The 16,270-nt window shown below is 39.7% G+C and overlaps 1 protein-coding gene across 5 annotated transcripts in view; it reads left to right on the forward strand.

Annotated features, from left to right (window-relative positions):
* The first annotated feature begins 3,677 nt into the window (after positions 1-3,677).
* Positions 3,678-16,270, forward strand: part of EXO1 (exonuclease 1) — a 43,952-nt gene continuing 31,359 nt past the window's right edge. For 2 of the 5 annotated variants that reach the window (XM_086342679.1, XM_086342682.1), the window contains exons 1-8: positions 3,678-3,811; positions 4,198-4,389; positions 5,812-5,985; positions 8,889-9,008; positions 10,757-10,880; positions 13,223-13,360; positions 14,262-14,474; positions 15,927-16,114. In XM_086342679.1, coding sequence (XP_086198805.1) covers positions 5,825-5,985; positions 8,889-9,008; positions 10,757-10,880; positions 13,223-13,360; positions 14,262-14,474; positions 15,927-16,114 — 944 coding nt within the window. In that variant the 5' untranslated portion in view covers positions 3,678-3,811; positions 4,198-4,389; positions 5,812-5,824. Of the gene's footprint in view, positions 3,996-4,197; positions 4,390-5,811; positions 5,986-8,888; positions 9,009-10,756; positions 10,881-13,222; positions 13,361-14,261; positions 14,475-15,926; positions 16,115-16,270 lie in introns of all 5 variants that reach the window. The other 3 variants (XM_086342678.1, XM_086342681.1, XM_086342680.1) reach the window with 3 other exon arrangements.

A 16,270-nucleotide genomic window follows, 5' to 3' on the forward strand; every position in this document is an offset into this window, starting at 1 on the left:
TTTAAATATAAATATTAATATATACAGGTATATATATATATATACCTACATTTATAGGTGTATATATACATAACTCATTCAACTCAACATAAAAAAAGAAATCCAAACAATACAAAAGCAGAGGATATGAATAGACATTTTCCCAAAGAAGATATAAAATGTCAAACAAGCACATGAAAAGATGTTCAAGGATACTTATTACAGAAATGCAAACCAAAACCACGACGAATCACCTCACTTCTGTTAGAATGCCTATTATCAAAATGGGGAACACATGTATACCTGTGGCGGATTCATTCTGATATTTGGCAAAACTAATACAATTATGTAAAGTTTAAAAATAAAATACAATTAAAAAAAAAAAGACAAATACTGGAGAGAATGTGGGAGAAAAAGGAAGCTTTTACACTATTGGTGCAGCCACTATGAAAAATAGTATGCAGATTTCTCAAAAAATTAAAACTAGAAATATCACATGACCCAGCAATTCCACTTCTGGGTATTTATCCAAAGAATCTGAAAACACTAATTAGAAAATTGTATGCACCCCTATGGAGAAGGCAATGGCAACCCACTCCAGTACTCTTGCCCGGAAAATCCCATGGACGGTAGAGCCTAGTAGGCTGCAGTCTATGGGGTCGCTAAGAGTTGGACACGACTGAGCGACTTCACTTTCACGCATTGGAGAAGGAAATGGCAACCCTCTCCAGTGTTCTTACCTGGAGAAACCCAGGGATGGTGGAGCCTGGTAGGCTGCTATCTATGGGGTCACACAGTGTCAGACACGACTGAAGGGACTTAGCAGCATGCACCCCTATGTTCATTACGGCATTATTTACAATAGTTAGGATGTGAAAACAACCCAAGTGTCTACTGATGGGTGAATGGATGAAGAAGATGTGCTATGTACCCAGTTGTCCAGGTACGTCTGAATTTCAGATACACGTGGAAATTTTTTTAGAATGTTTCAAATATTGCATTAGGCATACTTGTACTAAAAAAATGTATCTGTTTACCTGAAATTCAAATGTAACTGGGCCTATATTATTATCTGGTAAATCTGGGGGACAAAGTCAAATAAAATAGTATGAGAAGTGTCAAGGCAGAGGTCATCACAGGATATTTGGGCACATGTCAGGAAAGATTTCAGAGAGCTGATAAGACAACTGAATTTTAAGCTGATAATTGTGTGGTCTGTGCCACTCATTTCAGAATTATTAACACATCATCATGATTTGTGATTTCACTTTTTGATGAATATATGTTTTGTGTACAGAAACTTGCTTAAAGACAGTAACCAGTTCTTTGTGTTCCCCATATCACCTAGTACAGACAGGCACACATAAGGCATGCATTGATGTTATGGAAATACCCAAACTTTCTGGCCAACCCAATAGTAAGTAACTGCATGAATTGATTCAAATGGTTTTACCTTCTCAAAGTGTAAAAATATTCTGTTTAGGAAATCATTGTTAACTGGTATTTTCTTCTTTAGTTTTTAAACACTATAGCCAAGAGTCCTGTCTAGAACCTTTGGAGTCAAATTAGTAATAAAGATATGGGTTGTTCGTAGGGCAGTAACCTGTCAAGTCTCATGATGCAGTGGGCATATTTTTGATGTTTGGGCTCCTTTCTAAGGCCCACCCTCCCCCCTCCCCACCCACATTTAGATCCCTTTTCCACTTACTACAGTTTGGAACTGTTCCCCCCACTTCCACTACAGGCAGCTCCAAGCTGATCCAGAGTGAGGTCTACTGCTGTACAAGGTGTTGGAACCACAGAGGAAGATCGTTTTTCTGACCTCCTCTCCTAGCCTGAGGTATTAAGACTAGACCTGGGGGAGGCAGCCACGTTCCCACTTAGCATATTTTCCCCAAGTGGCATCTTTCCAACAATTTATAAGGTAGTATGTTGACATGATAGATGTTAGATTCATCATGAAAAGACTTTAAAAAGAAGTATGAGGAAAAACATGCAGAGTGGGCAGTCAAAATGGGAGCCTTTTTAAAATCACTTTTCCTCCTTTAACTCCTTAAATTGAGTCTGAATTTATCATTCATGCCCATCCCTGGGCCAAGAGTATATTCTGTGGTCTAACCTAAGGTTCTTTCCAATTTCTTTTTCTGCAATATTCCTAAGAAGATAGTAATCAGGTCCAGAGTATCATGAGGACTTGAAGTTTCACCCCATGTGGCTGCCAAAATAAAAAATGTCTTTAAAGTCTATGCACCATAACCCATTTTCATGACTGCTTGGTTAGTTTCTCCAGGCCAAAGATAAAGCAGGACACCAGGTAAGGTGGTTAGGACAGACTTCAGTCAGTAATATATTGCAATAAGGAAAAGTGTCAATCATGAAGTGAACTCACCCTGGATTTGTACAGAAGTGACTGGGCAGTTTCAAGAGAAAATACGGGTGTGTGTGCGTGGTGACTCAGTAGAGTCAGGGAGTGAAAAATAAAAAAGAATGGGAAGGAGAACTGACCTGAGACTGCTGAGCAGAATTTATGGAAGTTAACCTCCTCCCTTCTTAGAGATGCTGGGGATAGAGATCTTGTCTTTGGATGTTAACGGGAACAAATGCTGAATTCTTTTGGTAGCCTTGAGCTTTCTCAGTTAGGCACTTCAAGTGGGGCTGGGGTGACCCAAGGGATGTGGTGGTAGTTGTTCAGCTGCTAAGTCGGGTTCCACTCTTTTGCGACCCCATAGACTGTAGCCTGGTGGGCTGCAGTCCATGGGGTCGCGAAGAGTCGGACACGACTGAGCGACTTCTCTTTCACTTTTCACTTTCATGCCATTGGAGAAGGAAATGGCAACGCACTCCAGTGTTCTTGCCTGGAGAATCCCAGGGTCGGGGAGCCTGGTAGGCTGCCGTCTATGGGGTCGCACAGAATCGGGCACAACTGAAGCGACAGCAGCAGCAGACTGTAGCCCGCCAGACTCCTCTGTCCATGGATTTTCCAGCAATAATACTGGAGAGGGTTGCCATTTCCTTCTCCAGGGGATCTTCCCGACCTAGGGATGGAACCCGTGTCTCCTGCACTGGCAAGCAGATTCTTCACCACTGAGCCACCAGGGAAGCCCCAAGGATGTGGACTTGATGTTACAAACTATGTTACTATTCAAGTCTTTATAGAGCAAGGTTGAGTCTTAGTTGAGAAGAGGGCAGAGGAGCCCGTCCAGTTAGTTTAAGTAAAGACTCTCTGTCACTTATCAATTAAATTACTTAGTAAGCGCTTCCTCCACTTCTGGAAGTCTACAGGAAGGGTCCAAAGAATGTATACCTCAAGTTGCACTTTCTGTGTTCCTGGAACCACGTGCAGCGCCTGTTAAGAGCCAGGGTAAGCAGCACAACACAAGCACTAGGGACAATTCCAGCCAGGACCCTTTTTAAGTTTGGAAACCTCAACATAAACACAGGGCGGCGTTCTCCCAGCTTCAGCGCCTGGACCTGAGGCCGCAATTGGGAGAGATCCACGACTCCATCAGCCTGCGAAAGGAGCTCAACGAGCGTTCCGGGAGCCATGCCCTGTGAGGCAGGTCAGCCAGCTCCGCTCACCCTCCATAAGGACGCTTCGGAGTCCAGGGGCTGACTGCGGTGGCGGATACAGGTATCCAGGTGGCCAGGACCTGGCGACTCAGGCAGGAAGCGAGGAGCCGTGGGAAGCTGAGCAGACGTCGCAGAGGAGGTGACGTCACTTCTGGGCGGAGTCTCGGGCCATCCCGCGCAAATTGAAAAGTCCGGCCCTCCGTGCTGCGCTGCGTCCCCGCTTCTAGCTTTTGGCGCAGCTGGCTGGCGCGCTGCGGCACAGGTGAGTGCGGGCCGTGGCCTTGGGCTTCTGAGTCCGCACCTGGCTGCCATCGGACGGACGGGAGAAGAGGGACCTCCCCGGGAAGCAAGCGGAGCCAGCTGTGCAGAACACGCGGTAGATCCGGGCTGGTCCCCGCCCCTGCCCTTGGATATCCCGGGTCTTAGGGGCAGAAGAGGAGCATCTGGCAAGTTACTAGACCCTGCAGCGGCCCTGGGAGACGGTGCGGGGGTATATGGGCCAGGGGAGGGCGCTCAGCCAGACCAGGGCTGCGGTTTGGCTGACTGAAGGAGGGTCCTTTCGTTTTCCTGAGGAAGCTACCAGGGCAGGCTTACCTGCAAGCTCCCACCTTCCAAATGCTTGACAAGTATATTCTTCATGTTGTGCAGGCCAAAGGAAGTGTCTTCTGGAAAGGGCGTGTGGGCCCCCCTTCCAGTCCGTGAGAGAGGCTGGAGCGATGACGTTGTGCTGTCAGTACTGCCGGGTGCCGCGGGCGGTCCCCTGAGGACGCTTTGTGCCTAAAACCCCCGATCTCCTCCATTGTTTCATCGTGCTAAAGAGGAAACATTTAGGAGAAAGTTGTAAGTTTCACGAAATATATGTATTGTGTCGGGCTTCCCTGGTAGCTCAGTGGTAAAGAATCCGCCTTGGGGATTCCCAGGTGGCGCTAGTGGTAAAGAACCCGCCTGTGCAGGAGACAAGAGATGAGAGTTCGATCACTGGGTGGGGAAGATCCCCTGCAGGAGGAAATGGCAACCCACTCCAGTATTCTTGCCTGGAGGTCCCATGGACAGAGGAGTCTGGCAGCCTACGGTCCATGGGGTCGCAAAAGAGTTGGACACGGCTTGGCGACTAAGCACCAGCATACACTATGTCAATTTTCCTCAGAAGAAGAAAACTCTTTTTAGGAACCTCTGAGAGGTCGGAGACTAATTGTTTTTCATAAATTGTGGTGTGAGGACCTCCTGCATCCAAATGACCTGCCTTGTTTAAAATGCAGAATTCCCACCTCACTCGAGGACTAATGAATCATAGTCCCTAGGAGTGGAATTTAGACTGTAGGAAGAACTGAAATTTGAAGACTGCTGTACTAGACTATCAGAACTTTGATACAGGGTATCATCAGCGTGAGTCTGTCTTTTGATCTTGTACATTCTTCTTTTCCTCCCAGACTTAATACCTCTTGTGAGAGATTTATTTTAGGAAATGCTAAGCAACTGCTCAGTTTTTGTCACGGGGTTTGGAGGAGGGGACAGTAATTGCTAGGGAAAGGATTGGCAGCTACAGGTTTCTGTATAGAAAGGAGGCTTGGGGCTGCAACTTGGATGGAAGATGGTGGAAAGCTAAAACATTTTTCTCGAAACTAATTGGACAGTAGGTGCAGTTTCTCCTTATTTGGGGATAGTTTTCAGAGAGTCTGATGGAGTTGCCCCTGGGCACCACCACTGCTTATTAACAGAATGTTGGTTTCTTGGAATAAAGCATTCTGATGGTGGTAAATTTCAGTCCTAAAAAAGTACACCTTTAGTTCTAGAATTGTTTGTTTTATTTTTCAGTTGAAATGTCTTATGAAGTATTTTGCATGTTATTTCATATAATGCCTGTGCAGATGCAGGTGATATCATAGCATATACAGTTTTATAGATGTTATAAAGCAATGCCTTTTTGGAGAGAAGACAGACTCATACTTTTTTAGTACCTTCTACCTGCTTTGTTCAGTGTTAAGGGCTTAGAGTAAACATGATTCCAAATGGGAAAGCACTTTAGAAAGAATAAACACTAAGGAACTATCAAGTGGCATTAGATTAGGATACTAGACTATGGAGGTTGTTTGACAGAGAGGGGCCCACTTAAAATATTAAAGAGCAGTGATTCTCAAATATCTGAACAATAACAGTTGCTATATCAATTTCCAAGCTCTTTTCTTTATTTTTCCAAAACTGCAGTAAATATATTTTGCTTTAAATTTTGCTGTTTTCCCTTTCTCTTTTTATATCATATAGTTAACTTGGCACTATGGGGATACACGGATTGCTGCAATTTATCAAAGAAGCTTCTGAACCTATCCACATAAGGAAGTATAAAGGGCAGGTGGTAGCTGTGGATACATATTGCTGGCTTCACAAAGGAGCTGTTGCTTGTGCAGAAAAGCTAGCCAAAGGTGAACCTACTGATAAGTAAGTTTGGATCTTATATTAATTCTTTGCCAGTTAAGAATGAGACTTACAATGACCTTTTTTCAGAAAGGAGTCATTTTTATTCAGTGCAGGGTTTATTAAGAAGTGAGAATATATGCTTTAGAATATTGCCAAGGAACATTTCCCTCTTTGATGTAGGTCTAGTTTCCATTCTTTCTAATAAGACAGAGTATTAGGACACTAATGGACAAAGGCCAAAGACTCTCTTCTTTTTTCTATTATCTAAGGTAAAACTTTTTAACAATATTCTACAAATCCATGGTGATTTCACAATTCATAGGCAACACATTTGCTAAGCCCTGTTAGCCAAACAAGGCAGTTGTTTCTAAGGGACATGGTGTTCTCATTCCCTTTTACTTCACTTGGGGCCAAAAATTGTGGCCATCCTGATATCCAGTCATAACTCTGTGCCTTCATTTGAGGCAGGACAAATGCCTTCTTTATTTTTTAAATAGAAACACTAGAAAAACAAGCAAGCATAGTTTTTAGACAGAGATTTTCCACAGGGATTTGGACACTATTATGTATTTTCTTTTCTGCAATGCATGCTTTATCTCCTAGAGTAAAGGCTCACAGATCTTAGTCCGATGTACTTAAGCACAAAGGACATTAATGATCCTTTTTGTTTACAGAAAATGGAGGAGGGGGTGGGGATGGACAGCAATAGAGAAATCATTATTGAAAAGTAGCTGTGTGTTTGGGGCTTTCAGGCCTATCAAGTTAATTTGCCCGAAAGTGGAGAGTCTGGGCATTTCAGCCACTCTCAACTGTTGTAATCATTTTTGGAAAGTGATTTGTTTTCTACCACTGAATTTGAATGGGACGACAGAGGATGAGATTGTTGGATGGCATCACCGACTCAATGGGCATGAGTTTGAGTAAGCTCAGGGAGCTGGTGATGAACAGGGAAGCCTGGCGTGCTGCAGTCCATGGGGTCACAAAGAGTCGGACATGACTGAGTGAACTGAACTGAATTTGAGCAGTAGCAGTAATAGTTCAAAACTGCAAGTTTTTCAGTGCTGCCTTCAGTGTTTCTTTTAATTCTCTTCCCTAGGAGGAGACCTTTATCTCCTATTTATTGGTATTTGTTAAGGGTTCTAATATTTTTGAGTAACTGGAAGAGCTATCCAGAGTGCAGGGGATATCTTTTATTACCAGATGAACTCCACAGGTCCGGCCTCTGGCAACCACAAGCCTGTAGTCTAGATCGCCTCCTTTGTTGACGATCAGCTGTCCAGAGGTGTGTGAGTTTATTCTTGCGCTGTGTATTTTATTCCACTCATCTCTGTGCCTGTTTGTGTGCTGATACTGTGTTGTTTTGATTACTATAGCTTTGCAGTATTGTGTGAAGTCCGGGAAGTTAAGCAGGAGCCTCTTGCTTTGGTTTTTTTTTTTCTCAAGATTGCTTTGGCAATTCTAGGTCTTTTATGGTTACATTTAAGTTTTAGGATTATTTACTCTAGTTTTGGGGGAAATGTCATTGGTATTTTCATAGATATTGCATTAAATCCATAGGTTGCTTTGGGTCATATGCCATTTTAACAATATTAATTCTTCCAATTAAAAGAGCATGGGATATCTTTCCATTCTTTGAGTCATCTTCAGTTTCCTTTTAATGTTTTATACTTCTCAGCATATGTCTTTCACCTCTTTGGTGAGATTTATTCCTAAGTGTTTCAAAAGGGATTGTTTGTTTTCATTCCCTTTCTGCCATTTCATTGTTAATATATAAGAACACAACTGATTTTGTATGTTAATCTTGTATCCTGCTACCTTGCTAAGTTCGTTTATCAGTTCCCCTGGTTTATGTATGGAGACTTCAGGGTTTTCTATTCATAGTATCATGTCTTCACTACCAATTTAAATACATTTTATTTCTTTTTCTTATCTGATTGCTGTGGATAAGACTTCCAGTATTATGTTGAAGAGAAGTGGTGAGAGAGGATATCCTTGTTTTGTTTCAGATTTTAGTGGGAAGGCTTTGAGCTTTCACTGTTGAGTATTATATTCACTGTGGGTTTGTCATAAATAACTTTTTATTATGTTGAGATATGTTCCCTCTATACCCACTTTCATAAGGGTTTTTATCATGAATGGATGTTGAATTTTGTCAGATATTTTTTCTGTGTCTATTGAGATGATCATGTGGTTTTTGTCTTTTCTTTTGTTGATGTGATGTATCACCTTGTTTGATATACATGTGTTGAACCATCCTTGTGACCCTGGAATGACTCTACACATAGTAATTTTAATTGTCTTGCCAGAATAAAAATCTAAATGCAATACATGATTCTTGTTTGCATCCTGCACTGGGGGAAAACTGTAGCAGAGCTGTGCTACAGTCAACTTACATGAGCTTCCTATACACCATCTTCTCCCAGTTCAGCATTTAATGAGCCTATGTTAGTAGTTTATCCACCATTGTAGAATACGCATGTCAAGGCAATTGACAAACGCTACAAATCAGGCACCCCTTTCCCCAGAACTGGTTGTTGCACGTTTATTAGGTCACCACTGGTTATAACCTTACTGAGACAATTGGATAAATTTTAATATAGACTGTATATTAGATAATATTATATTACTATTAGATTTCTTGGGTATAATAATGGTGTTGTTGGAGAAATCAGGTATTCTACTGTTCTTTTAACTTTTCAATAGATTTGAAATTTCTCAAAGCAAAAGAAAACGGGTGGGAGGGTGGAGAGGTAAAAAGATTAGATTTAGAATAATGCAATGTGAGAACTTCAGGAATGTAAAAGTCTTAAATCTACACCTGAAGAAAACATATAGCCGGTAGCCCATTAGGATCCAAGGCAGGATTTGAATCCAAGTCTAAATTAGAGTTTATATTTCTTAATTATTTTTCTTCATTTTCATAGGTATGTAGGATTTTGTATGAAATTGGTAAATATGTTACTATCTCATGGAATCAAGCCTATCCTGGTATTTGATGGATGTACTTTACCTTCTAAAAAGGAAGTGGAAAAGTCTAGAAGAGAGTAAGTGATACCTTAATGTAATTATTTAAGGTTTGACATTGTGGTCTCTATGATACTAATTTCTCTTTTGTTTTAGTTTGTCAAGGCTTGTTTTAAACTCGTACCTAAATGGATTTCCTTAAATGTTCCATGTATGCTGGAAAGGAAAGTATTCCTCAGTTACTGAGTGGATAGTTTTATGTCTGTCCAGTAAATCAAGCTTATTGGTTGTAGTATTCAAATCTTCCATATCCTTATTGATTTTTTGAATGTTTTTTTAAATGTGTGTCTACTTAATCCTACTTAATGAGCTTCCCTGGTAGCTCAGCTGGTAAACAATCTACCTGCAAAGCAGGAGACCCCAGTACGATTCCTGGGTCAGGAAGATCCCCTGGAAAAGGGATAGACTACCCACTCCGGTATTCTTGGGCTTCCCTGGTGACTCAGACAGTAAAGAATCCGCCTGCAATGCAGGAGACCTGGGGTCAATCCCTGGGTTGGGAAGATCCCCTGGAGAAGGGAATAGCTACCCACTCCAGTATTCTGGCCTGGAGAATTCCATAAACAGAGGAGCCTGACTGGCTGTAGTGGAGGCACAAAGATTCAGACACAACTGAGCAACTTTCACTTTACTTAATCTATCAATTACTAAGAAAAGTATGTTAAAATTTCACTATAATAGTGGAATTGTCAGTTCCCTTGTAGTTCTGTCCATTTTTTTTCCTGCTTTGTTTGTTTTGAAGCTATTTTATCGGTAGCATTCAGGTTTAGAATTTGTTATTTTTTTGGCATATAAGAACAATATGCACTGACTTTTTAAATTTCTGTGCTTTTTTGTTCTAAAGTCTATTATGTCTGATGTTAATATAGCCATAACAATTTTCTTTTGTATGTTTCTAATTTCTTTTTCTGTTGACTTTTACTATGTCATTGGTTTTAAGTTTGTCTTTTATAAAGAATACATCACTGTAATTTTTTTTAATTGATTCCGTCAGTCTTTGTCATTTTTAAAACTGTAGTTTTATTCTTTTTACCTTGATCTTAATTACTAATATATACCTCCTACCTTGTTTGATTTCTGGGTTGATTGTTTTTTCCACTCTTATTGTTGTCCCTTATTTCTAGTTGAAAAGTGATGTACTCTATTTTTATTCTTTTAGTAGTTTTAATTGAAATTGTATCTCATATTTAACTCAACAGAATCCAGTATTTTTACAGTAGACTTTAAAAAGGATTTCTGTATTTTCTTTTAAGAATTTTAGTGAAGCATTTTAGTGAAGCGTCTGTTCTACTACTTTCATCGATTCTTGTTTTTATCCTCTGTTGGTTTTTAGGAGTCATTATGCTGTACAGGAGACACCACTGGGCGTAGTTGTTAAAGCTAGTGTGAGTCAGCCCCAAATAGAAGTAAACCTCACTAAGTGGGGTTGGTAAATTGTACCTTTATAATGGAAAGTTAGTTTTAATGGTATAAAAGCCGTGACTTACATTTTCTTAACGTGTCTTCATTACTTCACTTTCTTTTGACATGTAGCAGTGCTGTGAGAAAGTCTGATGATTAGCTTGTGCATATGGGCACTGTAAATCCGTGTTCTTTTTGTCTACAAGCCCAAAAGATCTGGGTTAGCATAGTCAAGGAACAGGTGTGCACGTTCATATGAGTCAAGCATTTTTTATTCCAGAAAAAATTCTTGAATACAATTCAAGGGTATAATATTGTAACATTTTGAGTCCTCTTCTCACTTTTTTTTTTTTTTTCAATCTTGCAGAAGACGACAAGCCAATCTCCTTAAGGGAAAGCAGCTTCTTCGTGAAGGGAAGGTCTCAGAAGCCAGAGAATGTTTCATACGGTCTATTAATATCACACATACTATGGCCCACAACGTAATTAAAGTGAGCTAAATAAGAAGCTGAAGTAACAGATTACACGGTTCATTTAGGTTAATGGGAGAGCAAGGAGGTGAAGGGAGGAGGATTATTCTGGGTCTAACCTTTAGGAAAGCTGGTTGTCAGAGGAAGAAGAGAAGAATATCTAGGTAGAAGAGAGGAGTCCAGCAATTTCCAAAGAAGAAATCCTGAGGAACAAACAGCTCAGCTCTCACTTTCTAGATGAGTCACTTACATAGATAAATGTTTTCTGCAGAGACAGAAGGAATAAATTCCTAGAGGTTCAATCCCACCCCACTCTCATAATCTTCAACACTTACTCTTGAGTGTCTGTCAGAGATCTCTTGAAGTCAACTGGCCAGCTCAGGAGATTTGCAGCAGATCAGTTCCACTTGACCTGCTTCTTAGAAGCTTCTTTCCTTATTACCTATTACCATAAATCTTAGTGTCAGCACACCCACAGTCACAGCCCATACAATCCCTTTTCAGGTCTGTGTTCAAACTATTTGATAAATAAATGGGAAGATAGATAGTTGTAGAGTCTGTTAGTTTCATCAGTTCAGTGTCAGGCTTGTGTTCTGCGGTAAGAGATTGTGGGGAAACAAGTGACTTGTGTTCTTTAGAGCACAATCATTCTTAAGATGGTAGATTTCTATAATTTGAAAAATTGAGTTTGCAGCTTGTATCCCCCCACCCCTGCCAAATGTATAGCAATATTTCTTTTTCCCTAATTCATACATTGATTTTTAAAAAAGATTTATTAGCAGCTGTATGATTCAATATATAGGACTACATATAGCTCAATATGCCATCAAATTTGGAAAACTCAGCAGTGGCCACAGGACTGGAAAAGGTCAGTTTTCATTCCAATCCCAAAGAAAGGCAATGCCAAAGAATGCCCAAACTACCGCACAATTGCACTCACCTCACATGCTAGTAAAGTAATGCTCAAAGTTCTCCAAGCCAGGCTTCAGCAATATGTGAACCGTGAACTTCCAGATGTTCAAGCTGCTTGTAGAAAAGGCAGAGGAACCAGAGATCAAATTACCAACATCTGCTGGATCATGGAAAAAGCAAGAGAGTTCCAGAAAAACATCTATTTCTGCTTTATTGACTATGCCAAAGCCTTTGACTGTGTGGATCACAATAAACTGTAGAAAATTCTGAAAGAGATGGGAATACCAGACCACCTGACCTGCCTCTTGAGAAACCTATATGCAGGTCAGGAAGGAACAGTTAGAACTGGCCATGGAACAACAGACTGGTTCCAAATAGGAAAAGGAGTATGTCAAGGCTGTATATTGTCACCCTGCTTATTTAACTTATATGCAGAGTACATCATGAGAAACGCTGGGCTGGAAAAAGCACAAGCTGGAATCAAGATTGCCGGGAGAAATATCAATAACCTCAGATATGCAGATGACACCACCCTTATGGTAGAAAGTGAAGAGGAACTCAAAAGCCTCTTGATGAAAGTGAAAGTGGAGAGTGAAAAAGTTGGCTTAAAGCTCAATATTCAGAAAACGAAGATCATGGCATCTGGTCCCATCACTTCATGGCAAATAGATGGAGAAACAGTGTCATAGTTTATTTTTGTGGGGCTCCAAAATCACTGCAGATGGTGACTGCAGCCATGAAATGAAAAGACGCTTACTCCTTGGAAGGAAAATTATGACCAACTTGGATAGCATATTGAAAAGCAGAGACATTACTTTGCCAACAAAGGTCCGTCTAGTCAAGGCTATGGTTTTCCCTGTGGTCATGTATGGATGTGAGAGTTGGACTGTGAAGAAGGCTGAGCGCCAAAGAATTGATGCTTTTGAACTGTGGTGTTGGAGAAGACTCTTGAGAGTCCCTTGGACTGCAAGGAGATCCAACCAGTCCATTCTAAAGGAGATCAGTCCTGGGTGTTCTTTGGAAGGAATGATGCTAACGCTGAAACTCTAGTACTTTGGCCACCTCATGCGAAGAGTTGACTCATTGGAAAATACTCTGAAGCTAGGAGGGATTGGGGGCAGAAGGAGAAGGGGACGATAGAGGATGAGATGGCTGGATGGCATCACCAACTCGATGGACGTGAGTTTGGGTAAACTCTGGGAGTTGGTGATGGACAGGGAGGCCTGGCGTGCTGCGATTCATGGGGTCGCAAAGAGTCGGACACGACTGAGTGACTAAACTGAACTAATAGTTCAATATTTAGGACTAAAAGTAGAAACCTGTACTTCAAAGGAAATAATACTAGCATGTATTCAATACATGTTGAGGCTGGTGATAAATTGGTTTGATACAGGAAGTTGTTCAGTGCTTTCCAGATGCTGTTCTTGAGACTGACTCATCCTTTCTCACAGGCTGCTCGGTCTCAGGGAGTAGATTGTCTTGTGGCCCCATATGAAGCGGATGCGCAGCTGGCCTATCTTAACAAGGCTGGCATTGTACAAGCTGTGATTACGGAGGACTCTGATCTCCTTGCTTTTGGCTGTAAAAAGGTACCTAACATAAATAAAGGTGCTGAAGTTTTTATCTTATATAATACCTGCAACTAATATCTACTTGTGATGTTAATAATAATTTTATTTAAAATGGGAAGAAAGGTTTTGCTGCTTGACATTTGTATAATCTGAATGATTTTTCAGATTAAGCCCTTAAAGTTAGAGGATTTTGTTGTTTTCTCTAAATTCTGTAGTGGTATGTAGCCTTATTTTTTAAAAACGATTACTTATATGCTTTATAGTTCTCAATTAGATTAGATGAATAAGCTAACTTATCTACTAATGAGATGCTTTGCAGTTTTTTAAAATTATGTATAAAACTTTAATGGAAATTTTTATTATGATATTAAGATACAAAACTATACGTTGATCTCATTTTTGTTAATATCTATTTTATATTATCTATTTCATAAATGACTAGAAGGATCTGTGAAAAGGTTGATGCTGGGTAATAGTGATAGATAAGACATTTGGGGCAATTTCTGTTTTCTTCCTGAATTTCTGTTTTCCAAATTTTCTACAAGTAACATGTATTACTTTAAGACTAAGCAAAGGGTTACTTTAATATGTAAAAGTGGAGGGTAAGGAGAAGATGCTTTTTGTAAGAATTGCTGTTTGACATGATAACCCGGTAGTGCAGGTAGGGAGTAGGTGCAGAAAGAGCCTTCTTTACACCAGAGGCTAAACGATCGAGTGCTGGCATATGACTTTGTCCAGCCATGGCCTGTGTTTCAATTTAACTTATTTGCAAATTTCACAATAATTACCTGGCCTACGTATCTGTCTGCTCACGTATGATAAAGAACAGGAAAGATTTCTTAGAAATGCTGCAGTGGATTAGATGATGAAAAATAAAAATGACTCTTACAGGTGTTCACAGTTTCCCTTCCTCTTGAAGGTTATTTTAAAAATGGACCAGTTTGGAAATGGACTAGAAGTTGATCAGGCTCGTCTGGGAATGTGCAAACAGCTTGGGGATGTGTTCACAGAAGAGAAGTTCCGTTACATGTGCATTCTTTCAGGCTGTGACTATCTTTCATCACTGCGTGGAATTGGATTAGCCAAGGCCTGCAAACTACTAAGACTAGCCAACAATCCAGATATTTTAAAGGTAAGAGTGATTTACCAACTCTTGTGTTCAGTTTCTAAGCAATTCTTAAGTAATAGATGAATCAATCAGAATGTGGATCTTAAATATTCTATTATATCCATAACCAATATTGTGTCATTGAAAGGAGAAATGATTAAAACACTACAGCTTTGCTTTCAGCAGCAGATGAATCCTGTTTTTAGCAGTTGACAGAAGATTAGTAGTAGTTTTTTGAAAATGAAGACTAATATAAAGAAACTTCAGGATAAGATATTCTAGGGTTGAATTAATGTTAAAATGCACGATTTTTTTTTTGTTTCTGTCCTATTACTCTGTAGTAACGGTTCTCAAAGTTTTTGGTCTCAAAAGGATCCCTTTACACTCTTAAAAACTCTTTGTGACAATTATTTTTGTTTATATGGGTTATAGCTATTGAAATTTACTGAGTCAGAAATTGAAAGAGAAGAATTTTAATGTTTATTAATTCACTTAAAATTAACAATAATTAATGCATTGCATTTTAACATTGATATCGTATTTTTATGAGAAGTAGTCTTCTAAAAAAATGAAAGTTATGAGAGGAATTGCACATTTATGTAAATCTCTTTAACATGGCTTAATAAAATATAGCCAGATTCCTACTTCTTCATACAATTTAAGGAAGTGTCATGTATTTTCTAAAGAAACTCTGAGACCTCATTACATCACTGCTGTATAGATTCTCTGATGTCTTTTCCTTAAAAAATGAAGTAGATTATTCCTACCCTCACTGTACCTTGGGTATTTCTCTTAAGCCCTTAGAGTTTGCAGAGCAGAATTTCCAAGATTATAAAATGTGAGTCCTCAGGGCCAAGGGTGGTGTACTGAAGTAGACAGATCTCAAGGTTGGGAGATAGTAGCAGATTTTGAAATAGAGCAACATGTACTAGCCTGTGACTTCAGGATCACTTCAGGTCTCTGGGTCTTCTCTTCTTCATCTCTTCCAGCTTTAATCATCCATGACTCTAATAGAAGTTAAAATGTTGACTTCTTTTTTGAAATATGATCTACAAATATTTGTGGGTTTTTTTTTTTTTTTTTTTAATTCTCAGGTAATTGTGTGTTTTGTTTTTGCTTTCTGGATGAAAGAGACTTTGAAGGCGAAGAACATATCTTTGAATTTTAAGTCATGATGTGTTTACCGGTTGAGGTTTTTAATGTAGCTGTATGATGGCCTAGACGGGGTGAATGGGAGAAAGGTCCAAGAAGGAGGAGATATGTATACATGTGGCTGATTCACTTCATTGTACAGCAGAAACTAACACAACATTGTGAAGCAATTATTCCACCCACCCCCCCAAAAAAAGCAATTGATTTTTCTATCCCTCCTCATCCTTCTCTAATGTAAAGTGATGGATCTTGGGAATAATACTTCCCCTATTCTTTATCTTCAGGTATTAAATAACTCATAAATATATTTATACTCATTATTAGGTCGTCAGGAAAATTGGACATTATCTCAAGATGAACATAACAGTACCAGAAGATTACATCAAAGGATTTATTCGGGCCAACAATACCTTCCTCTATCAGCTAGTTTTTGATCCCATCAAAAGGAAACTCATCCCTCTGAATGCCTATGAAGATGATGTTGATCCCAAAATACTAAGCTATGCTGGGCAGTATCCTTTCTGAACCAGAATGGTAGAACTTTGCACTCCTTCCATATCTTTGTGGTGGTATTTTTAGCTAGACATTCAGTCAAAAGCTGGCAAATTGTTTTTGGCTTTCTTTTTTTTTATATAGTGGAATCTTTATTTTGTTAAATTTAATTATCA

Source organism: Bos grunniens, chromosome 16 (assembly GCF_055505025.1).
Source record: "Bos grunniens cultivar Pamir isolate PY7600 chromosome 16, Bosgru_T2T1.0, whole genome shotgun sequence".
Taxonomy (NCBI): domain Eukaryota; kingdom Metazoa; phylum Chordata; class Mammalia; order Artiodactyla; family Bovidae; genus Bos; species Bos grunniens.